This window comes from Myotis yumanensis, unplaced genomic scaffold (genome assembly GCF_028538775.1).
Source record: "Myotis yumanensis isolate MYYU_CA2020_CCGP unplaced genomic scaffold, mMyoYum1.0.hap1 SCAF_1, whole genome shotgun sequence".
NCBI classification, from domain to species: Eukaryota; Metazoa; Chordata; class Mammalia; order Chiroptera; family Vespertilionidae; genus Myotis; species Myotis yumanensis.
Window position 1 is genome coordinate 30,636,078 of NW_027223752.1, and position 24,875 is coordinate 30,660,952.

General features: G+C 48.6%; 2 protein-coding genes across 12 annotated transcripts in view; one reads left to right on the top strand and one right to left on the bottom strand.

The window, feature by feature from the left end:
* The window catches only part of NUMB (NUMB endocytic adaptor protein), a 136,806-nt gene extending 128,750 nt beyond the window's left edge, over positions 1 to 8,056 (top strand). For 9 of the 11 annotated variants that reach the window (XM_070417066.1, XM_070417051.1, XM_070417101.1 and 6 more), the window contains 4 exons: positions 202 to 495; positions 2,040 to 2,189; positions 4,942 to 5,088; positions 5,944 to 8,056. In XM_070417066.1, the coding sequence (XP_070273167.1) occupies positions 202 to 495; positions 2,040 to 2,189; positions 4,942 to 5,088; positions 5,944 to 6,659 (1,307 nt within the window). In that variant the 3' untranslated portion in view covers positions 6,660 to 8,056. The remainder of the gene's footprint in view (positions 1 to 201; positions 496 to 2,039; positions 2,190 to 4,941; positions 5,089 to 5,943) is intronic. The other 2 variants (XM_070417114.1, XM_070417120.1) reach the window with 1 other exon arrangement.
* Positions 5,220 to 24,875, bottom strand: part of PAPLN (papilin, proteoglycan like sulfated glycoprotein) — a 41,436-nt gene continuing 21,780 nt past the window's right edge. The window contains exons 18-26 of the mRNA XM_070420916.1: positions 23,674 to 24,082; positions 22,921 to 23,058; positions 22,636 to 22,757; positions 22,267 to 22,405; positions 21,537 to 21,674; positions 20,819 to 20,946; positions 20,590 to 20,698; positions 18,521 to 18,687; positions 5,220 to 10,504 (exon numbers count right to left, since the gene is read on the bottom strand). Of these exons, the coding sequence (XP_070277017.1) occupies positions 10,329 to 10,504; positions 18,521 to 18,687; positions 20,590 to 20,698; positions 20,819 to 20,946; positions 21,537 to 21,674; positions 22,267 to 22,405; positions 22,636 to 22,757; positions 22,921 to 23,058; positions 23,674 to 24,082 (1,526 nt within the window). The 3' untranslated portion in view covers positions 5,220 to 10,328. The remainder of the gene's footprint in view (positions 10,505 to 18,520; positions 18,688 to 20,589; positions 20,699 to 20,818; positions 20,947 to 21,536; positions 21,675 to 22,266; positions 22,406 to 22,635; positions 22,758 to 22,920; positions 23,059 to 23,673; positions 24,083 to 24,875) is intronic.

Consider the following 24,875-nt stretch of genomic DNA (forward strand, 5'->3'; position numbering starts at 1 on the left):
CTATATCATGGGACATGTAGTAGGTTAAATCTTTTATTTGTTTGAAAAATAGATCTGAGCCTTGCTTTTAACCTGTCTTTTAAGAGACATTGGGAAGGAGATGGGTAAAGGACCTACCAGGGTTTTTGAGTTCCTCAGTTGTGTAAGCTCCAATTATCTGAAGACATTGCTAAGGTCCTCTTTCTCTTGCTTGACCTTTAGCTGAAGCAGACAAGACAGTTGTTGGTTCATCAGTGGCCCCTGGCAACACTGCCCCATCGCCGTCTTCTCCCACTTCTCCCACTGCGGATGCCACTGCCTCTCTGGAGATGAACAATCCTCATGCCATCCCACGCCGCCATGCTCCAATTGAACAGCTTGCTCGCCAAGGCTCTTTCCGAGGATTTCCTGCTCTTAGCCAGAAGATGTCACCCTTTAAACGCCAGCTTTCCCTGCGCATCAACGATTTGCCTTCCACTATGCAGAGGAAGACTGATTTCCCCATAAAAAATGCAGGTAATGCAGCATCCACCTGGCTCGCTGGTGCTCTAGCACTGAAACATTATTGTCACTTCCAGTCGAAACACTAATCCCACCGAACTAGCCCTCCCTCGCCCCCCCAGGCTGGTTTATGGTTATATGTATCTTGTATCATTTCCCATCGGGAGAAAAACAAGGTTCCTGGAGGGAGATGTGAAGCATTCATTTCTCTTCAACAGACAAGTAATAGAGCCATAATGGGAATTCCTAGCCTGAGCTATAAGATTTGTGGTTTGTCCTGATGGAAGTGTACTTAACTACCTCTCAGCCAGCCTGCTTCCAAACATCAAGGGTCTCAAGTTTCCATTCTTATCCTGCCATTTGGGACCCAGCAGGGAATTAATTATAAAGATAAACAGCATCACTGTCAGATGTACCAGAAGAAATGGATAAGTGCTCATTGTTCTTGTGGCTGGTTGGCTCCATAGGGAGGAAACTCTAAACAGGCTTCCTGTATGAATCTAAGATCTGTTGTTCATCAGAGACAGTGGGCTTGCTCACACATATTCATTACCTTTCAGAACTGCCACACAGTGCTTTGTGTGGCCTCTGTACAGCTGAGCCAGCCCCGGTAGTTCTATCCTCATCATAAGACCCGGAGCTAAAGTGTCAGATCTGGTCAGTGCTTTTATTGGACTCTATTTCACTTCACTCTGAGACACACCCAGCCAGTGCTTCCTCAGAGCGTGAGGAAGCTCTGTCTCCATAGGGCACTCTCACTGGAGGTGGTATAAAAGTACAGAGAGTTAAGTTCTCTTGACACATGAAACTGGGCCTAAAGAACAGTTCACTAGACGATTACCGAGGGTTGGTCCAGCTCTCAGCTCCTATAAAAACGGAAACTCCAGATGCTTCAAGTACCTGTTTTTAGTTTCATTCTGGAGCAGATAGGAAACAAAAACTAGCATTCTCTTTTCACAGTTGAGCAAATAAAGGAACAGCAGACATTTATCTTCCTCAGTGACACACAGTATCCCGGAGTCAGCATCAAGAACAAAGCCTCGAGAGTCCTGGACCTCAGTTCACTTTTCGATGTTTTCACAGTTACTATACTTTGTACTTTGGACGAAAATGAGAGTGATGACATTATCATGGATTATCATAGAGAAAAGGACTGAGCATCCACTGGTGCCCTTGACTTTAACCCATTTTCTGATAGTTACTAAATAGCTTCAGAGCTTAAATCACACCTGTGAACTGGTTGGAAGACAAACAGGTCACTCATGTCTTCCAGAAACTTCTGGCTAACATCTTGGCACAAAAAGGAATCTGGGGATTTGCAAAGGAGGAAGATATACCTCAGTACATGAACTATTGACATTTCATACCTCCTGACCTGAAAAGCCAATGAAATAGTGGACAGTAATTCTTTTTAAGCTGCTTTTATAGCCCCACCTGTCAGTTGAGACTTTTGCTTTCACAAATAAGGGATACAGTATAAAATGCCACCTTGTACCATACTGTTCTATTTGTATTATTGAGTGTTTCTGTCTGGAGCCATTTTCTGTTTGTCTTTGCAGTGCCAGAGGTAGAAGGAGAAGCAGAGAGTATCAGCTCCCTGTGCTCACAGATCACCAATGCCTTCAGCACACCCTCCGAGGATCCCTTCTCATCCGCCCCAATGACCAAACCAGTGACAGTGGTGGCACCACAGTCTCCTACCTTTCAAGGTTAGTGCCCTGTTAGCCTGCTCAGCTTTTCTCTCTGATACTGGCATTTCATGATGCTGCTCACTAACTGTAAGTTGGCATCCTGAGTTTTCCGAAAGCTGGTCAGACTCATTTCCCTGTTTGATGTCTCAGATGGATTCATTTCCCTGTTCAACAGTGTCCTTGCTCTTTGTTCCCCTTCCTGTTTCCTGAGATGTCTGCATTTGTCATTTTGCATGTACCTACCTATCATTCATCCTATTCTATTAGGAGCTATAGTCCCAACCGACTGCTTCATTTGCCCCTTCACTGTTAAAAGTCAGCGTATCCAGCCAGTTCTCCAGACGCAGCAGTCATCAGAGTTGGTTCTAGGTTATTCTTTCTTTAGCACAGTGGTTTTCAACCCAGGGTGATTTTGCCCCTCAAGGAAAATCTGGCATTCATTGTCTGGAGACATTTTTTATTTGGGGTTTTGCAACTTGGTAAAGGGTGATTGCTAATGGCACCTGTGTAGAGGCCAGAGCTACTACTAAACATCCTTCAATGCACAGGCTAGCCACCCTTACAACAAAGAATTATCTGGTCCAAAATATCAGTAGTGCCAAGGTTGAGAAGCCCTGGACTCATCTAGTCTCTACCCAGTCTCAGGAGGCTCCTACAGAAAAAGGTACTTCTTTTGGCTCTTTAGTTCATTGAACCTTCTATAACAAGTGTCCTAGAATTTGACTTTGTGGCATTGAAGAGTCACTAAAAGTTGTTGTTTTCAGAGTTACTGAGTTAGCAGTTACTGACTCAGAGGTCAGCACAGAGTCTGTATTACTTAAATTACAGACTTAGAATTTGACCTCCTTATAATTGCCATTTCTTTATTTCTTTTGAGAGAGAGCTCAGAAAAAGCTTTGCTGTGAGAACAGTACCCTGCTCCTGTTGGAGTAAACTACAACATGTTTTTCCTACAAGGAATCTCTTTTTAAAAATAAACCTTTATACCAAGGGTCCTCAAACTTTTTAAACAGGGGACCAGTTCACTGTCCCTCAGACCGTTGGAGGGCCGGACTATAGTTTTAAAAAAAACTGAACAAATTCCTATGCACACTGCACATATCTGATTTTGAAGTAAAGAAACAAAACGGGAACAAATACAATATTCGTATTTGCATGCGGCCGCGGGCCGTAGTTTGAGGCCCTGCTTTATGCCTTTAAAGTCATGTGTGCCAAATAGCTTTCCATCTGACAAATATTTATAATATCAGTAATAATAGGCACAACTTATTGAGCCCGTGGTGCCTCCTGCCACATCATGGTAAGGACTCATGCATGTTCTCTCTCTCTTAATCTCTACAACAACCCTTTGAGGTAAGCATTACAGATAAGGAAAATGAGGCTCAGAGAGCTTAAGTAAATTGCCCAACTTGCACAGCCAGGATTTAAACCCAGGTCTTTCTGAATATAGTACCTGCTACATCCAACTGACTATATGCCTATTCACAAGGCAATGAGTGTAAAACTGAATAGAACATAGTCTTTTCCCTGCCTTTCAGGGGCTCCCAGTCGAAGGGTAAGCTAGTTTTTTAGACAAGCCCTGGTAAATAGTACCAAAGCCACAGCATGGTTGCCTCGTCCTAAAGAGGGAATAGTGATAGTGTAGGCAGGGGAAGGTACCTGCTTCTATGCTCCATAATAAATATGAATGATAGATGGACTGAGGAGTAGCAACTGATGAAATAGATGCCCAGAGTACAGGAACAAGGTCTCAGGAGCTTTTGATAGGGGAGACAAGAAAAGAATAGTAGGGGCTTCGAGATATTATCAACATTACCAAAGAGGAAAAAATCTTCCAAAAAGGAAGATAAAATTAATTATGTAGTTAATTATAGATTTACTAAGCAAATGAAAACATATACCAAGTTTGATTTCTCATCTGTAATGGGGATAATACCAGCCTTACTAGGTTTTTGAGAGAATTAAATGAGATAATGCACACTAAAGTATTATTAACATAGCACCTAGAACAGCGGTTCTCAACCTGTGGGTCACGACCCCTCTGGGGGTTGAACGACCCTTTCACAGGGGTCGCCTAAGACCATCGGAAAACACATATATAATTACATTTTGTTTTTGTGATTAATCACTATGCTTTAATTATGTTCAGTTTGTAACAATGAAAATACATCTTGCATATCAAATATTTACATTACTATTCATAACAGTAGCAAAATTACAGTTATGAAGTAGCAACGAAAATAATTTTATGGTTGGGGGTCACCACAACATGAGGAACTGTATTAAAGGGTCGCGGCATTAGGAAGGTTGAGAACCACTGACCTAGAACATAGTATGGAATCATTATATTTATCCCATTGTTGTTACTATTGCCATAACTTGGTCTTTGGGAAAGTGATAGGAGAGGGAAATGCTTTATATACATCATTATGCCAAAGGCTATGCATTAGCTTTTTGCTGCTTGTAAGACAAAGCCGCTCTGTTCAATTTAATTTGAAATTGTTTTTCTAGGCTTTCATTTCCTCTCCCCCCTACACATAGTGTCCTAGAACAGTCATTTGACTCCAGATAGCCATTTTCATTACAACCTCTAATTCCCTCTTTGCCAAAAGGTTTGTGTATCCACTACAAGATGGTATGGTTATCCCAACACCAACTCTTCTGTCTGTTCCATCAGTATTGCACATTGGCCTGACTGACCCAGCTCCAACAGGTCACCTGTGCACCCTGCATGAATTAACTCCATTGATGTTGTCTGCTCCCATTGTAGCTAATGGCACTGACTCAGCCTTCCATGTGCTTGCTGCTAAGCCAGCCCATACTGCTCTAGCATCCGTAGCAATGCCTGTGCGTGAAACCAACCCTTGGGCGCATGCCCTTGATGCTGTTAACAAGGGAATTGCAGCCACACATTCGGGTAAGGTGGCCACAGATGGTGGTGAGGATTCTGGGATCAGCTAAGTGACCCCGGTTTGAAAATCAGCCATTTACCTGAGTAGGAACCAGGGAGAAGTGCTTTTAGGAAAAGTATATTCTCTCCTGGAAATAAACTACTATTAAGAAAGGATGGAGAAGGAGAAAGAACTGAAGAGGTTAAATTGACAGTTCTTAAGACTATGGAACAGAACCACCCATAGAACTTTCATAAAGTACAGATTCCTGGGCCTACCCTGAGGGGGTCTGTCACTGGATTTGGAAATAGGTAGATAAGCCTATAGGATGAGGGGACCCTGCCTCCTATAATGAAGGCCCAAAAACAAGAGCTATAAAAAACACTTTATTTTTGCTTTTCTATACTTTCTAGTTTTTCTATAATGAACATTTAACCATAAAACCAAGAGAATTTTAAACAGTAATAAAGGCAGTTCATCAGGAAGGCAACATGTGTCAGGAAGCCAGGCAGGGGTCATGAGGTACAGAACCAAGTATTTTCTCTTCGTTCTGTTAGAGTAGAAGGTGAATCACCTTGGGCCCTTTGCGCATGTGCAAGATGGTTCCTGTACCATAGATGAGCCACAGCATCAGGGAAGGGTTTCCTGTGCCAGCCAGCTGCCTGGTTCAGTGCAGTTGAGCCATATCTAGACAGCTCCTCAATGTGGCTGAGACAGCAGCATGATCTGACACATGCTGCCGCAAAACTCCTCTGCTAGTAACAGATTATTCCACTAGAGGGATTTGCTCCACGTTAGGATCATTCAGATAACCAAGATCATCAGGTGAAGAAAAACACTCCGAAAGACTGACTCTTTTCTCTCTCTCATGTTGGTTCCAGGGACCGAGTGGGGTCAATCTTCTGGTGCTGCCTCTCCAGGTCTCTTCCAGGCTGGTCACAGACGTACTCCCTCTGAGGCTGACCGCTGGTTAGAAGAGGTGTCCAAGAGCGTCCGGGCTCAGCAGCCCCCAGCCTCAGCTGTCCCACTGCAGCCAGTCCTCCAGCCGCCTCCACCCACTGCCATCTCCCAGCCAGCGCCACCTTTCCAAGGGAATGCATTCCTCACCTCTCAGCCTGTGCCAGTGGGTGCCGTCCCGCCCCTACAGCCAGCCTTTATCCCTGCCCAGGCCTATCCTGTGGCCAATGGGATGCCCTATCCAGCCCCTAATGTGCCTGTGGTGGGCATCACTCCCTCCCAGATGGTAGCCAATGTGTTTGGCACTGCAGGCCACCCTCAGGTTGCCCATCCCCATCAGTCTCCCAGCCTGGTCAAGCAGCAGACATTCCCTCAGTATGAGACAAGCAGTGCTTGTGCCAGTCCCTTCTTTAAGCCTCCTGCTGAGCACTTCAATGGTTCTGCATCTTTCAATGGTGTAGATGATGGTAGGTTGGCCTCAGGAGACAAGCACACAGAGGTTCCTATAGGCACTTGCCCCGTGGATCCTTTCGAAGCCCAGTGGGCTGCATTAGAGAGCAAGTCCAAGCAGCGTACTAACCCCTCCCCCACCAACCCCTTCTCCAGTGACCTACAGAAGACGTTTGAAATTGAACTTTGAGCAGTCCCCATGGCTTATGTATTTTGTCTGTACTTAGGCAAGGGCAGGGGGAGGGTGAAGGTCAAAGGAGCAAAGGAGACTTTGTGTTCCCAATAGCACACTTTTCACTAATCCCAAAGGTCCCAAGGAGTATGTCCAGGTGTGGAGTGCTGTGTGGGGTGATTTTTGAAAAAAGTGAGAAAACCATTCCTAGAGAAGAGCTGTCCTGTTAGGCTAAAGAAGTCAAGAAAATGTTGCCCTTTGTCCCCCTCCTGCCTCAGCCCCTTACAAATCTCTGACAACAGAGAGGCAGATGTATCTGAACAGGAATCTGTATTCAAAGCACATTTAATGGAATATAGAACACAACGGGAAGCAAAACGATCTCCCTTTTTTTTCAGGCCATGCACCTGCCTCCTCTCAATACTGGCCCATCTTAGAGATTGAGAATAGGGTGGCCTATGCTTGGGCCGAGGACAAGAGGCAGGCGGTGCTGCCAGAATCCCAGGAGGGCGCATCAGCAGCTGCCCAGCAGAGCTATATTTTAGGGGTAAAGTTGAGCTTCCATTTTGAGTAAGAATAAATATTATAAATATATATCAAAAAAGCCAAATCTTTATTTTTATGCATTTAGAATATTTTAAATAGTTCTCAATATTAAAAAGTTGTATAAGTTGTAAGTAATCTTGCCAAAGGTAAAAGGGTTAGCTGTAAGAAATTGTACATAAGATTGATTTATCGTTGATTTCTACTGAAGTAAAAGGGGAAAAGCTGGAGGTACAGACCGGATCCCTCGCTTATTTGGTATCAGTCATTGTAAGTAGAGTAGCACATTGCAACAACAATCATGCTTATGACCAATACAGTCACTAGGTTGTAGTTTAAATAAAGAAAATGAAAGAGTAGTATTGTCCTGGTTTTAAACCTATGGTGAAATTCTAATATTATTTTAATGGAATCAGTCTAAATATGCTCTATAGAGAATATGTATTTTCTTTTATATATTGCTGCAGTTTCCTTATGTTAATCCTTTACTTGTTTTAACACTAAGGTGACAATGACATCATATGCATAGACTGGAACGCAGGTTATTCTGTTGGTTTGTCATGTGGGTCTTGGTGGGTTTTGTTTTGTCCTTTAAGTGTATTCCCATGAGTTTTGTGGGGGTGGAGTTTCTGGTTTTATTAGGTGTGTGTGTGTGTCTCCGTGTGTGTCCTCGTCCCCCTCCCTGTGGACAGAACATCCCGTTGCCAGTTGCAGCCACTTGACCTCTGGTAACAACGTGAGATCCCATCTCATTTTTACTTTTGAACGTTGGCCTTACAATCAAATGTACGTTATATATATTTGTACTGATGAGAATTTATAATCTGCTTTAACAAAAATAAATGTTCGTGGTAGAAGCTTTTGCCCATAAAGGGCTGTTCTTTCCCCTTTTCTTTATTAGCAGTTGACTTAGTTCTTTCAGGTCTTGTTCCCTCTCTCCATTCTGCTGTTGCTGCAGCGCTCTAGTTTGGTGGCTAGAAAATCTTTTATTTTCTAATATATTCTTTTATTATTATTTTTCAGAGAGAGGAAAGGAGAAAGAGAGAAAAACATCAATTGATCAGTTGCTTCCCACACGCGCAACCCTCTGGTGTGCGGGCAACACTCCAATTCTCACCGGACAGGGCTCTGGTATATTCTTATAGTTCATATTTGTATTCATTCTTTAGGCTTTGGTTGATCCTAAATGCATCTCTAACATCCTATTCTTGCTGCCTAAAGTGTGGTCTGGACAACAGCATGGACTTCACCTAGGAGCTGGTTAGAGATACAGAATCTCAGCTCCCCACCCTCCTCCAGACCTTGTAAGCAGAATCTGCATTTGAGCAAGATTCACAATCAGATGTCCAGGGCTGGAGCAGTGAGTCTCAACCTTGGATATGTATCAGAATCACTTGGGGAGCATTTAAAATCCTCATGGCTGGGCAGTACTCTAGACCAATTAAATTCAAATCTCTGGAGAGTGGAACCCCTGGTTCTGTTTTTTAAAGGCTCCCACTGTGGAAGAGGGTTGAGGACCAGTGGTTTAGATTGAGTTTTACTCTCACCTTGAACTTCAGCCCACTAGTCTGTGACTAGTTCTAAGAAGAGCTAGCTAACCTCAAACTTACCTTCTGGAAATATGTTACCAATGGGCCAAATACTGGTTTAATTAAAGAACTGGGGAGTCCAAGAAAATTAGAAATTTTCTAATTTCTATAGCAAAACCAGCCATGGTAAATCAAAGGGAATGGTCCTCAATATTTTTAAATGGAAAGAAAAGATCTGTGCCTTGGCCCATGATAGGTAGACTAGTAAGTATCCCTCACTCAGCCAGCATGATCATGATGAATAAAACCTTTCCCTTAGCACCTATCTTTCCTATGTCTCTGAATAACCTGTGTCACTAGGCCCAGCCAGCCCTCTGGAGGATTTGTAAAAAGTTAAGTGGAAAGGGACTAAGAAGCCACATTGAATCCAGGGCTCTTACTTTAGCAGCAAAGAATTGGAAGTCCTGAGATGCAGAATCACTTCCACCAACTCAAACCATTTCTGAAGCCACTTTCTTATTATTATTATATTGCCCTCCCCTCCATTGGGACCACCATCTTGCTGTTGCTGGTTTCTTTAAATATATATATTTTTAATTTACTTCAGAGAGAGGGAAGGAAAGGGAGGCAGAGATAGAAACATTAATGGTGAAAGGGAATCATTGATCGGTTGCTTCCTGCACACCTCCTACTGGGGATCAAGCCTGCAACCCCGGGCATGTGCCCTGACAGGGAATCGAACCCTGACCTCCTAGTTCATGGGTTGATGCTCAACCACTGGGCCACACTGGCCAGGCTGCTGTTTTTAATAATAGACTGGCTTTTATCTGGCAGCAAACATTTGATTCACAGATTCCTACTCAAGAAGGAGCGGCTCCTTGTTGGTCTCAGTACAGAGCAGGGCCGTCGATCAGCTCCATACAGGTGTAAGGCGGTCCTCACAGCCAGCTCTTCTTGTTGGCCTCAGGAGGAGGGCTTCCGGCTCCAGCTTTCCGATGAAAGTAAGCAGCTTTTCCAGTTCTTTCATGCTCAGATAATAATGCAACTGCTACCCTTTCATACTAAATCCCTAGGTGAGCCTTACCTCATAGTTCACTTTCCTGAGAGCTTTCACCAATGTTATGCTGTTAACCATATGCACAGCTGGGCTTGAAGCTGGTTGCTACTTACTACCTGGAAGGTTGAGAGAGGGACTAGAGCACAGGCCACTGTTTGACCCTAGATGAGATCTAGTTCTAGCAAAGCATCCTTCCCTGTCACAGCGGGAGTTAGGTAGGTGTTAACTAAAATAGTTATACACCTCTCTATCCAGCTTCACATGAAGAGAGAACCCTGGTAGCTCATTTTAAAGCACAGTGAACTGCTCCTGTGTACCAGAAATTATAGAGGGAAGTTGTAAAGTAAAGGATATCCTAATCCAAACAGGTTTCTTTCCGTCATGTCAGAGATGCTGATCTGGCCCCTGCTGAGGCTAAACACTGGGTGGGTGGGGTGGGGTGGGGAGCAGTGTCTCCGAAGATAACTCCCTTGGCAGCCACAGAGGAGAGAGCGAGAGTCTCCCTGCCTTTCTCCCCAGCCCTACGAGTTGTTTCAGAACTGGGGCTGGAGCCGGCCTTCATCCCTGCTGCCAGACTGGCTGTGCATGAGGCTGGGCACGAGAACAGCTGGCACAGCAGAAGCTGGAGTAATACTCATTGCCACAGAGCTGGGCCTGCAGGATGAGCTCACAGTTGGCCAGCTCCGGCTGATCCATGCAATCCCTGCCGGGGTCCCTCGGCTGGATGGCCAGTGCTGCAAAACAACAAGGGAGAAAGAAAGGGTAAGGAAGCTCTGTGCGCTGAAGATTTCTCACCATTTCATTTCCTTGAAAGTGGCACTGTGGCTGTCAGATTCCCCCCAAAATGCAGTTGCTCTGTAACCTTTCAATACCTGTATGTACAACTACAGGAGGGATCACAATTTCCACCCATTCTTTTTTTTTTCTTCAATTACAGTTGACATACAATATTATATTCGTTTCAGGTGTGCAACATAGTGATTACACATTCATATAACTTAAAAAGTCTCGATAAGTCTAGTTCCCATCTAAACCATGCATAGTTATTACAGTATTACTGACTATATATTCCCTATGCTGTACTTTACATTTCTGTGACTGTTTTCATAACTGTAATTTGTATACCTTAATCCCTTCCCCTTTTTCACCCATCCTCCTCAACTCTCTCCCCTTTGGAAATCATCAGTTTGTTCTCTGTATCTGAGTTTCTGTTTTGTTTTTTTGTTTTTTTTTTTCAGATTCCACATGTAAGTGAAATCATATAGTATTTGTCTTTCTCAGTCTGACTTATCTCACTTAGCATAATACCCTCTAGGTCCATCCATATTGTTGCAAATGGCAAGATTTCATTTTTTATGGCTGAGTAATACTCCATTTTATTTATATATATATATATATATATATATATATATATATATATATATACCACATCTTTATAAAATAATTTAGCAATACTTGGGTTGCTTCCATATCTTGGCTACTAAAAATGCTACAATGAACATAGGAATGCATATGTCTTTTCAAATTTGTGTTTTGGATTTCTTCAGATAAATACCCAGAATTGGAATTGTTGGGTCATATGGCAGTTATATTTTTAATTTTTTGAGGAACCTCCATACTGTTTTCCATAGTGGCTGTACCAATCTACATTCCCACCAACAGTGCATGAGGGCTCCCTTTTCTTCACATCTTCGATAACACTTGTTGATTTATTGGAGATAGACATTCTGACAGGTATGAAGTGATATCTCATTGTGATTTTAATTTATATTTCCCTGATGGTTAGTGATGTTGAGCATCTTTTCATATGTCTATTGGTCACCTGTATATTCTCTGTGGAGAAATGTCTGTTTAGGACCTTTGCCCTTCTTTAATTGGGTTGTTTGGGGGTTTTTTGGTGTTAAGTTTTGTGAGTTCCTCATGTATTTTGGATATTAACCCTTTATTGAATATCTCAATGAATATCTTCTCCCATTCAGTAGGTTGTCTTTTCAGGTTTTTTATTTTTGTTTCGTTAATCCTCACCCGAGGATATTTTTCCATTGATTTTTTTTTTTTTTTTTTTAAGAGAGAGAGAGTGGGAGAGAGGGGAAGAGACAGAGAAACATCAATGTGAGATTGGTTGCCTCCCACATGTGCCCCATCCAGGGCCGGGGAACAAGGCTGCAAACAAGGTACATGCCCTTGACCAGAATTGAACCCATGACCCTTCAGTCCACAGGCCAACGCTCTACCCACTGAGCAAAACTGGCTAGGGCTCTATTGTTTAAAACTCTATTTCATTTATTTGTACTCTGATCTTTATTATTTCCTCCCTTCTCACTTTGGGCTTTGTTTGTTCTTTTTTCTAGTTCCTTTATGTACAAGGTTAGTTTGTTTGAGCTTTTTATTGTTTTTTTGAAGTAGGCCTGTATTACTATTTCTTTCTCTTAAAACTGCTTTGGCTGTGTCCCATAGATTTTGGGTCATTGTGTTTTCATTTACATTTGTCTCAAGGTATCTTTTAATTTCTTCCTTGATCTCATTGTTAACCCATTCATTGTTTAATAGCATGTTATTTAGCCTTCATGTGTTTTTGTCTTTTTCAGTTTTCTTGTTTTGATTTCTAGTTTAATACCATTGTGATTGGAAAAGATGCTTGGTATGATTTCAGTTTTCTTAACTTATTGAGACTTCTTTTATGGCTTAACATGTTGGCTATCCTGGAAAATGTTCTGTATGCACTTGAAAAGAATATATATTCTGCTCTAAGGTGAAATGTCCTAAAAATGTCAATTAAGTCCATCTGGTCTAACATGTCATTTATAATTTCTTGTTGGATTAATCCCTTTATCATTATGAAATGACCGTCTTTGTCTCTTGTTACAGCCCTTGTTTTAAAGTTGATCTTGTTTAAGTCTTGCTCCCCCAGCTTTTGGGATGGTGTCTATCAGCATGAAATATCTTCTTCCATCCCTTTACGTTGTGTGCTTGTTTTTCTAGCTGAAGTGGGTCCGTTGTGGGCAGCATACGTGTGGGTCATGTTTTTCTACCCATTCAGTCACCCAATGTCTTTTGATTGGAGCATTTGGTCCATTTACATTTAAAGTAATTATTGATAGGTATGTAGTTATTGCCATGTTATTGTTTTTGTAGTTCTTCGCTGTTCCTTTCTTATTCTCTTGCTCTCTTACAAGTGTATGTTGGTGACTTTCTATAGTATCGTGTTTGGATTCCCTTCTCTTTATTTCTTGCATATCTCTTGTAGATTTTTGGTTTGTGGTTACCATGTGCTTCCATATGTTTATAGCAGTCTATTTTAAGTTGATGGTTGCTTAAAGTCAAACACATTCTAAAATGACTATAATTTTTACTCACCACCTCCACGTTTATGTTATGGTCATTTTTTACTTCCTTTGTGTGTGTCCCTTATTTTATTACTGTAATTACACATGATCTTCCTACTTCTGCTTTTAACCTTTGTACTAGCTGTTGATCCACTGCCTTAATACTGTTTGCCTTTGTCAGTGAGAATTTTTATTTCCTATGATAGCTTTGCAGGGTAATCTTGGTTATAAGTCTGTGCTTTTCATCACTTTGAATATTTCTTGCCAATCCCTTTTGACCTGTAAAGTTTCTTGTGAGAAATCAGCTGACAGTCTTATGGGACCACCTTTGTAGGTAACTAACTGCATTTTTCTTGCTGCATTTAAGATTCTGTTTGTCGTTCACCTTTGGCATTTTAATTATAATGTGTCTTGGTGTGACCTATCTTGTTTGGGACTCTGCACTTGTATGTCTATTTCCTTTGCCAGATTAGAGAACTCCTTTGTCTTTATTTCTTCAAATAGATTTTCAATCCCTTGCTCTCTTCTTCTTCGGTACCCCTACGATGCAAATGTTGGTTTATCCTGCCCTAGCCAGTTTTGCTCAGTGGATAGAGTGTTGGCCCTCGACTGAAGGGTCCTGAGTTCGATTCCGGTGAAGGGCATGTGCAGGAGGTAACCAATTGAGGTCCTGTTCCCCTCCCTCCACTCTCTCAAAAAAAAAAAAAAAAATGTTGGTTTATCCCAGAAGTCCCTTACACAAATTTTTTTTCATTCTTTTTCTTGGTTTTTCACTATCTTATTTTCCATATCTGACTCTGTGTTTCATCTAATCTGCTATTGATTCCCTCTAATGTAGTCTTCACTTTTGACTGGTTCTTTTTTTTGTATGATTTCTATCTCTTTGTTGAGGTTCTTACTGAGTTCATCTATTCTTCCACTGAGCTCATTGAACATCCTTATAACCAGTGTTTGAACTCTTTATCTGGTGGATTGCTTGTGCCCATTTCATTTAGTTCTTTTTCTGGAGTTTTGTCCTATTCTTTCATTTGGAACATGGCTGTCTCTTCATTTTGGCTGACTCCCTGTGTTTGTTTCTCTGTATTAGGTAGGTCTGCTTTGTCTCCCAGGCTTGGCAGAGTGGCCTTATGTAGCAGGTGTCCTGTGAGGACCAGTGGAGCAGTCTCCTTATTCACCTGAGCTGGGCGCTCCAGGAGTGTCCCTTATGTGGGTTGTGTTTGCTCTCCTGTTGTAGTTGAGCCTGATTGCTGTTGGCATGTCAGTAGGTGAGATCGACCCTCAGGCTGACTGGCCATGACTACAGAAAAGCTGTAAGGGCTGACCCCAGGAGCAGGAGTTGCTTTAGCAGATCTCTTGTGCCAGCCAAGTCTGCTCGTCCGTGTGTTGTTTGTGGAACTGACTGGGTGGTACTTTGGTGTGGTCTGAAGCTGGCCACTGGCTGTGTTGGTTCTGGAGGCTCTTGGGAAGGGCTCTGGTGCAGGCCAAGGTCAGCCGCCATCTGTGCCTAGCTTGGGGCTGCCTAATGGGAGCTACAAAGTGATTTGCGATTGGTTGCTGCTTGTGCTGGGCTTGGGGGCACCCAGGAGAGGCTAAGCTGCGAACTGAGGCCAGCTGCCATAGTGCCATATTGTGGCCACTTAGTTGAAGCTACACTCCAGGCCAGCATGCGCTGCAGCTTATGCCAGGCTTGGGCCACATAATGGGAGCTACAGGGCACACCAAGACCAGCTGCTGTTTGTTTGGGTTTCTGGACCTTTGGGAGATTTTATGAAAGTTTGCAGCAAGGACAGCTGCTTTTGTGGAAAAGTCACTGGAAGCGGCTTAGGTTGGCTATGAGTTGGTTGGGCAAACAGTGTTGGCCAGGTTAATGGAGAGCTCAGACTTGGCACCCGCCTCCCACCTCGCCGGCTGGGTGTGGGACTTGCCCTCTCCTACCAGTCTCGTCATGGCTGCTTCTGTATATCCTTAGTTATAGGACTTCTGTTTCCTCTTCTTCAGGCGGTTCTCTAATTTAGGTATAATTTGATGTGATCGTGGGGGAAGATGAGCACAATATTTACTCTGCCATCTTGACTGGAAGTCATTTTTGGCCCTGCTTTAGCATGCAATGGTCCTCCCGTTATTCTTTTGCCACCTCAGCACAGCCCATTGCAGACTCCCAAGTATTGACTGACTAGATGATTAAACATCTCGAAGTTAACTCCCTACCCTTACTGTTGAGACCTGACAAGCTAAATGCCCTCTGCCTTGGCCTTTAGATTGGGAAGAAGAAAGAGTAGGAACAGCCCTAAAGAAAAATTTTGAGTTGGCAAGTGCTGTTTTGTCCTCTCTCTCACTGGTTTCCTCCCTCCTCAAAGTTTTGTTTATTCAGTAGTCCCAGTTTATCTTAGTCACTTTGTTTCCCTGTTTCCCTCTCCCACCGAGAAAGCAGTGCGCGTTAGTCAAGGTGATAGGAAAACGGCCTTGTGAGCAATGCTCTAATACTGAGCACAGAGCACTGGTCCCCTCCTTGGCATTTACTAGGAGCTTCTGTATCTTACAAACTGCGAGAGTTTCCGTCTGCTGCTTCATCTTAGGGCCCAAGTGGCCTATCTACTTAACTTCCTTTTTCTTTCTGGCAGGGGCTGTTCCCCGCTTGGCTTGGTCCTGAGTAGCACTTTCCCTAAAGTCAAACCTCTTGGACCTCGGGGAAGGCTTATCCCAAAGTACAACAAAATGACCATTGACTATAGAGGTTAAGCACACCTGCTCCAGAGCCAGACTTCCGGGGCGCAGTCCTGGCTCTCCCACTTGCCAGCTGGCTGACTTTAGGCAGATACTTAAGCTCTCTGTTTCCCCATCTGCAATGGGCACATGAGTGTTTAACTGTGTTTTTTCCCTGTACTATTTTCTATTTCTAAACAATATTTTAAGCAAAAAGAATAAGTCCTCATAGTAGAAGTATGTCCCTTACTCTATTACTCTAGAGAAGCGGTTCTCAACCTGTGGGTCGCGACCCCTTTGGGGGTCGAACGACCCTTTCACAGGGGTTGCCTAAGACCATCGGAAAACATATATAATTACATATTGTTTTTGTGATTAATCACTATGCTTTAATTATGTTCAATTTGTAAATGAAATTGGAGGTCACCACAACATGAGGAACTGTATTAAGGGGTCGCGGCATTAGGAAGGTTGAGAACCACTGATCTAGAGCAAGCATGTCAAACTCAAAGGCTAACACGGGCCAAATAAACAAGGTTTAGGTTTAAGTTTATGTGGGCCACAAAAAAACAAAAGCTTCAGTTTTCATAGAAACATGCTGAATACACAGGGCTGAAATAAATGAGCAATCGTTAACATAATAGAACATTTTAGTAAAATATTTTTTCTTGAACATTAACTTACCAGACACTGAATAACTGCATAAATTAATAAGTATAACGCAAATAAACCTATTTTTCTTGTTCTCCAAAAGCGAAATAAACAGCAAACAAGTTAGTCCAAGACTAATGACATGCCAATCGGCTGCTAAAATATTCACTGCTAGTATTAGTGGAGAGAAATGGTACACGTAAGGCACGTAAGAGAAATGAATGCAACACGATTATAGTAATCAGTCATTAGTGAATGTTGTAGTTTGGTAATTATGTATAACAGGATATTGTAAAAATTAGGTTATGAAATTTGTATTAAACTGTTTCTTACATACCGTTATATTGGCTGGGCCACATGCCCACGAGTTTGACATGCTTGCTCTAGAGGGTGACTGGCTCAAGCACCACCCCCGCCCTAATGCTAACACTAATTTTAGTGTTCGCCACCAAACCGTGACTAGGGCAAGGTGAAACCCCACCCCACCCCCACCCCCCAAAGAAAAAATGGCTGCAGCCTAATCCATGGAATGAATACAGTTAGGAGGGAGGCCACTTCTAGTAAAGAAAGATGCCCCCAAAATATCTAAGATTAGCAACACGGTAGTCCAGCACGGGTGGGAGAAAAGTGGCCGACGGAGGCCATAGTGCTGTTTCCAAGAGGCAGGTCACAGCAGACCTTTCAGCATGGTGTCCCACCAGCCTTCATCAAGCAAGTTTCCCATACAGACGTGTCTACAGAATCACGACCGTCAGGGTCCTCCTAACCGCTCTCTGTCAAATAAATCTGTATTCTGGTTTGTCTCAAGTCTGGTAAGCCTGGTTATTATGTAGACAAGAGATGGATCTGCTGGGCATCATCGGAGGCGGGAAGTAGCTCCTGCAGTAGGAGGCTGTCACCAAGTATCTGAGCACCTGGTGCTGCCAAGACCTGGGCTGGACTCCGGGGACATGGGTCCAGGTCGCTGTTCTAAGGAGCTCACAAACTGGAGGCCAAGTGTCAGTCCAACTCCCTAAGCGACACTTCTACCAGACTTTCAGCCCCTAGCACTGACCAGTCCCCACCCTCATTCTGGCAGCCAGGCGCGTGCCCCCCTCACATTCTTCCCAACCCCGGGCACAGCCCTGCTGCTCAGTGAGCCCAGATGGAGGGTACATGGAGGGCACACTGGGCGTAGGGCAAAGATCACCACCATCCTCCCCACCCTAGCCGCCTCCCCCCTCCCCCCCCCTTCCCCCCCCCCCCCCCCCCCCGTCCCTCTGGCTTATTTGAACACACAGCTCCTGTGAGATTGAAGATTAAACCACAAGCTGTTTCATCAATTCTAAGATGCACTTATTTTCATATTTTAACACCTGTCAAATTGGACTGCAAATTAATTAATGGTGTCTTAGCATTGAATTAGCCTTTTTTTCCTTAGTGGTATGAAAATGCATCTTAAAACATGGTATTTAGATTTAATAACAACTTAGAGCAAGAGCTAGAGAATATAAGGCTGACATATCAACTTACTAAATAACGCAAGGAAAATTCTGCCCACTTACAGGTGTAATAGTTTAGTGAAAAGAACATTTAAGTATGAGGATTAGCGCCATCTTGGCCACAAATCTGTTGCATGACCTGCGGCAGCATCCCTGGAGCTCTCCCGCTGAGCGTCTCGCTTGTAAGATGGCGGCACTAACCCCTGCCTTTCCTTTCTGGGCATATGATCAAAGGCCTTACAGGCACTTTCCAATCGTAGGACCATGTTTTGCCGCCCTAATTAGAATGGACAGATTTTAATGACCTGCCTTAAGTATTATAAACTTCCAGTCAGTCCTGTTTCTCAAAATAAAACCAGTAAGTCTAAAAAATGGTATTTAGCATCATCTATTAAGCTATTAGCAGATGCCTGTCATCCACTTATTTCCTTCATCCTCACTATAGCCTGTCGGGCAGTGAGGAGAGGAAGGCTCAGGGGGCTAAGCCCCTGCCCCAGTCACACTTCCAGGAACTGGCAGAGCGAGTCAGGACTCGGACCAGAGTCCCCGGGACCGCAGAGGCTGCTCGGGAACAAGCAGCCTTTCCTACCTGGTGGGACCACCTTCACCTCAGTGCTGCGGCTGACCGCCTGGCTGCCACGGTAGGTGCTGCACGTGTAGGAGCCCTGGTCCCCGGCCCGCAGGTTGTGGATCAGCAAAGTGCCATCTGGAGACTGGTGGACACGGTGGCCATCGGCCCGTATCGGCAGCCCGTTCCTGGAGGGGAGAGGACGTGAGAGCTGTCCAGAGCCAAGAGGCAGGGGGAGGAGGCAATCCAAGACCTTTCCAGAGTCAGCTGCTCCCTCTTTGTGGACAGACAGCTGGCCCTCACCTCATAGAAGAGGTGGGGCGGTACCCAACAGACAGGACATTATCAAAGCGAAAGAACTCAAGTGACACACACACCAACCGAGCACAGCGCTGAGGGCTGTGACTGTGCCTCCGCCCCGCAGGAACCACACTCCATTAACGAAGGACGGACGCAGGCAGCCAGGAGGTGCCGGGCCCTGTGCTGGATGAAGCACGTAAGCATTCCCCGCCCCCAGGCACTGGGGTGGGGGTGCAGGTGTTGGAGGGAGCCTGGCCTGAGGATGAGGAGAGGGCAGCATGGGGACGCGGGAGCTTGGAGGAAGGCCGTGGCCGGGGCGCGGCTCTGGTCAGGAGAGTGGACTGGATCCAGGGGGTAATAGGACTGAAATGGTATCTACTTTGAAAGGGTCTCTGACTGCAGTGGAGGCTGAGGGACAAGCCTGAAAACAGACCAGGTCAGAGGCTGCTGCACAGGTAGATGACACGGGCAATAAAGGACTGGGAGGAGGGTCAGATGTGGGAGAGGAGAAATGGAGGATAGCGGTTTCTAGGCTGGGGTGCTGGGGGTGCCCCTCCACCATGGGAGACCCAGGACAGTGATGAGGGGTGAACGGTGAGGTTATTGTCCACCATTTTGCATTCGGGTGCCTGTGAGATACCAGGAGGCATCGGGTTTGAGGTCGGGACCCAGATCATGCATCACCACTGGGTGGTCCGGAAACGTGTGTCTGCGTGTTTGCCGAAGGCGATGTTAGATAAACCGAGGACCAAGGCCCAACCCTGAGGGCCATTGGCTCCTAAGGGGTGGCTATGAGGCGATGAGCCAGCGGGAAGAAGCAGGAAGGGCACAGGCCGTGTGGGGATTGGCATGTGTCCAGAGGATTGAGGAGCAGGGCAGTAGCTGGGGGCCTTGGCCAGGGGTGGAGGTGAGGCCCCCGTTCGAGGGCTGCGTGGGTGGACAGGTGCAGACATGCTATAAACAGAGGTGCTGTGAAGAGGAAACTGCTCAAGGACCCGGATTCAGGGAGACACGGGGAGTCCTGAGCGTGTTCCCACTGGGAAGAGCCGGGGGAGGCAACGATATAAGCCTCGTCCAGGGTGAGGGCCATTCCTGTCCTGGGATCACCCTTCACTTGGCCAAGAACATCCTTCCCCTCCTCAGCCTTCAAGGCCCAGCCAGTCACCACATGGCCGCCCCTTCCTGATTCCCAGAGGGGAGTCGGCCTCGCTCTTCAGTGCGCAGACAGCGCTCAGGGGCGACGGGCATCTCCCGCCTGAGGGTTTCTGGGGGCTCTGAGGATCCGGGATCCCCAAAGCCAGCCTACTCGACTCTGCGAGGAGGAGGAAGACAAAAGGTGTGCGCTGAGTGAGTGAATAAGACCCCATTTAGAACGAATGAGTCCTAAAAAGGCTACTGAAGTCCCCAAAGCTGAGTGTGGCCCAGTGGTTCTCAACCCCAGGGAAGATTTGGGCAACATTTGGAGACATTTTTTATTGTCATGACTTGTGAGGAGGTGCTACTGGCACCTAGTGGGCGATGGCCTAATGATGCTAGACATCCGACTGCACAGGATAGCCCAAAATTATCGGGTCCAAGTTGGCACCAGTGCCGGAGTTGAGAAACCCTGGTATGGCCCAGCTAAGAGAAGAGAGCCGTCCTCTGGGGCCTCACTGTGTAGGCGCCAGGCCTGGCGGCAGGAGTGGGAGAAGGGGGTGGGGACGGCGGGGACAGCAGCATCCCTGCAGAGAGGTGGACCGCCCGTGCTCGGGCTGTGCAGCCTCGGGTGCAGGTCTGTGACGGAGCCTTACCGGGACCATCTGATGTTCACACTTTCTCCTGCCACCACGCACAGCAGCCTGGCCGTGTCACCTTCTGGCACCGTCACCGTAGAGGGCAGCCCTGTGATCGTCAGCTCCCCTGGGCCCAAGGAGGGGGCACTGTTATCCACTATGCCGAGCCTGCCCAACCTGTGCCACCTGCCCTCCCAGGCCACTGGCCCCAGTCACCCTTCCATTCCACCCTCCCACTGCACCTTACCCAGAACTCTGAGCTGGACCCATCGCTGGTCTCGGTCCTGCCCATTGAAGGCGACACAGGTGTAGAAGCCACCATCTTCCACAGCCACTTGGCTGATGACCAGAGAGCCATCGGGCAGCTGCTGGTGTCTGGGGGACCAAGCAGAGTCGGGGGCTCCAGCCCTTGCAGATGGAGACGGGGGGGGGGGGGGGGGTCTTCCTTTCCAGGTGGGAGTGGGTCTGACAGGGCCAGTGGGCAGCCAGCTGCCAGCACTCTCATTCACTCGAAGGTGCCTGACTCCTAACCCCGGCAATAAATCATTTCACGTTTTCTGACACAAATAATGTGTGTTTCCAGTTTTTGCTCCACTCATTTAGTGGGCTCACATCCTGGTCCTGCCACTGAGGAGCTGTGTGGTGTTGAGCTTCCGTGGGAAAATGGAGTAGAATTTCATGGCTCTTCTGCAGACTGTGGTGGAGACCGGCCTCACGCTCACGTGGGGCCACGTTAGCCGTTGTGACAGCCAGGACTGTGCCTGCCTCCTTCCTCCCCCAGCCACCACCTGTTCGCTGCCCTGTTCCTGTCCACTGACTGCTCTGCAAAGGCCCAAGGAGCCCTCTGCCCAGCAGCTCCATCTCGAGAGCCCCTGACTGGCCAGTGACTGCTGGCAGCTCCTCCCCCCACGGGCCTGCACAGGGTGGGGTGGGGCCGGCAGGGCGGGGAGAGGCGCTGACCGGACCTGGGAGAAGAGAGGGTCTGCCCGTCTCTCTGCCATTCGATGGTTGGGGGTGGGAAGCCCTCAGTGCGACAGGTCAACCGGATCCGCTGGCCGGGATGGGCGTCCACCACCCCGGGCTGGCTCTGGTCCAGGCGCAGCCTGCAGAACAAGCACCCACAGCCCTGAGGGGCCCCTGCTGCTGCCCCCCTGCCCCCTCCCCCATTCCCATCCATGCATGGGGTCGGGACCTCTGCACAAGCCTCATGGCCCCCTCCTTCTCCAGCCAGACTGAGCTTCCTAAAACCACCCCTCTATCTGCTAAGGACCCATCAACAACTACCGGGGCGAAGTCCAACGGCCACCTCCCCTTCCTCCCCCCTCCCCCCAGACTCTCAGACTGTCTCCTCCGCACCCCACACATCTGACTCCAGGTTGTTGGCCTGGGTTCCCTTTAGCCCCCCGCACCCCCTGCAAACCGTGCTCTTCTTCAAAGCTGTCCTGGGCCCTGACCCTGACTCTCTTCCCTTCCCGCAGCTCCTGAGTCCTGGGCCACAGCCCTGCCCTGTTCCCACTGTTCCTCCTCAAGAGGCTGAGCTCAGGAGCCATGCTTTTCTAGTTCTCACCTTGCAGAGCCCTGAGCAGGGGCCAGCCAGCCTGGTCACACCAGCCTGGGGACCCGTTCTTCCCTTCCCCCATCCACTGATCTCCACGGACCCTGGACCTCATGGGGGAGGCATTGCTGCCCTGTTACCTGGTCGAGGGCTGTGGGTGAGGAGAGGAGATGCCCCCCAGGCCCCCAGCATCCCTCCCTAGGCTGGAGTCCTGAGGACGGTGGCCCGGGGCGGGGTCCCTGGTCTGAGGGAAGTGCCTTGGCATGGTCACGTCACCCCCTGTCATGAGGCCAGGAGGAGGAAGGAGTGAGCTGGGGTGGGAGGGAAGGGTCGGCCCTGAGGCCAGGGTGTGAACGTGGAGAAATGAGGGCCACAAGGAGCAAGCCCTCCACCCAGCCACCTGAGTCCATGGTGCATGCCTGGGCCCAGGGGAGCCCGGCTCAGGCCCTCTCAACCAGTCCCTTCCCCCTTGGGGCCCTTGAGAACCCATTGGGGGAGGGGACAGAGACCTTTGATGCGAAGCTGGATCTTCAGAGAGTCACGGCCTGGCCTGGCGCCACAGCTGTAGGTGCCAGCGTCCTCTGCCCTCAGGGGGCTGATGACCAGGGAGCCATCAGGCTGCGGCCTGTGTCTGAGTGAGTGGGACGGGGGCTTGAGCTCTGGGCTCCTGAGGGCAGCAACGAGCCCGACGCCCCTCAGGCCTCAGTGCTCCAACCGGAGGGGACCGTAGCCCCCGCTCACCCCCATCCCAGGGGAATCCGAGGGGCTGCCCCTGGGGAGGATCCCAAACACACCTGTCAGAGGAGAGGGGCTGCCCGTCCTTCTGCCACCTGGGAGGGGGGTCCATGGAGGCGACACCCGGGCAGAAGAGCCGCACCTCCCGCCCCAGGGGCGCCTGCACCAGAAAGGGCTCCGCGCCGGCCAGGCTCACCCTGGAAAGGTGGGCGGTGAGGACCTGTCCTACTGGCACACCTGCCACGACCAGGGGCCCTTCGTCAGTGTGGCCCATCCCGTCACGGGCACGTGCGGGGCCAGCGGGCGTCCTGGGAGGCCAAGCTCCAGAAGCCCATGGACTAGGGCATCTGCCCTCCCATCCGCCCCACAAGCCCAAGCACTGCCCCTCGGCCTGGCCCTGACAGCAGCAGGGGCGGCTCAAAGCCCAGGCGGGGAGAGGGCGGGAGGCCGCCAGGCCAGTCCCGTGAGGACCAACACGCTCCTGCTGCATTTTGTTTTTAATCTTCCCAAACCTCTCATTACTATGACACAGTCCCAAGAGCAGTGAATAAGTGGAGCCCACCCTAACTGTGAGCCAGTGTCACCATTTCACAGGCAAGTCATGAAGCCCAGCTAGACAGACCCTGGGGACACTGGCAAGGTCCGCTGGCGAATCCGGGCACCGCCAGCTCCTGGCTGCCTGCGCGTCCCCAGGTGTCGAGGCCTCCAGGCGGGATGGGGAGGGAGGGCTGGCTGACCTCGGGGTTTTAGATCCAACGGCTCGGCCCCTGGCCCGGGTCCCTCTCTCCCTCCCTGGGAAAGGCTATGCTCACCTGGAGGAGGAGCTGTGGGAGGGGGGTGCTGGCCGCCCAGCATCTCCGCCCAGCCCAGGGGTGCTGGACCCCAGCTCCGGGCCCCAGGGCCGTTCTCCTGAGGTCTGGGGGTGGTGCACGGCCCCGGGCCTGTGCTGGCCGGCCTCCCGCTGGCCTCCCGGACTGCTGCCACCACCAGCTCTGTGGGTGCTCTGGCCAGCGGCCCCGGGCTCGGGTTGGCGGGGCGCGTGTTGAGACCCCCGGCAGCTGCTCATGCACTCCTCCTCCGAGGCAAAGTTGTTGGCGTTGCCGTGGCAGCCGCCGTACCAGAAGCGGTTACACCGGCCCACAGAGGCGATGAAGTACCAGCGGGGGGCCCAGTCTGTGCAGGCGCCGAGGGCGCTGGGCAGCAGGCACCCCACGGGGTATGCTGAGGGCAGGAGCACGCATGTCACTCAGGCGGCCAACGCGGCCCAGCAGAGCCCTGCCCAGAACTACCCACATCCCCTCGGAGACAGGAGCCCTTCCCATTATGGAGCAGCCTTCGCCCCTGCCCTGCCCTCACCCAGCCCTCACCCGGCCCTGGGGCAGAGTCTGTTCCCTGACCTGCCCTGAGCACAGAGCAGCCTCCTCAATCAGCCTGACCACCTCCACCCACAGAACCAGAGCCTCCCAGAAAGTCAGGCCTGGGAGCTTCCGGGACAGGCTCCCCCGCACCCCTCCCATCCCTGACCAGGCCCATGGAGTCCACACCCAGAGCAACCCGAGGGCTTGACCCAGCCATGAGCCCCAGGAGCCTGTGCAGGTGCCCAGCGAGGGGCCACCCTGTGCCCAGGCCCCTTCGCCAGCCTCTGAAGATGCCTCCAGCCCCACCTGCCTGTGCTAGCAGCCTCCCCGCCCAGCACAGCCGGCTCCACTCTCCACGTTCAGACGTGACCATGGCTGGCCCCTGCCTAAAGCCTCTTGCAGGCCCTGACCCCCAGCCTGCCTGGCCTTCAGCATCTCCGTGTGGGTCCCCAGAATCTCCATCCATGCATCCCTTGCTCCAGCCTCAATACCTCCTTCCAGGACTCGACCCAGGCAGGGCAGGGACACCCCACCCACCGGCACTGACCTATACCACCCCTGCCTCCTCTGTGGGATCCTCTCCCTCACCCCCATGGCAGCCAGGCCGCCGCAAGTGCAAACCGCTGGGAATGAGAACAGTCTGCTGTTCCCTGGCC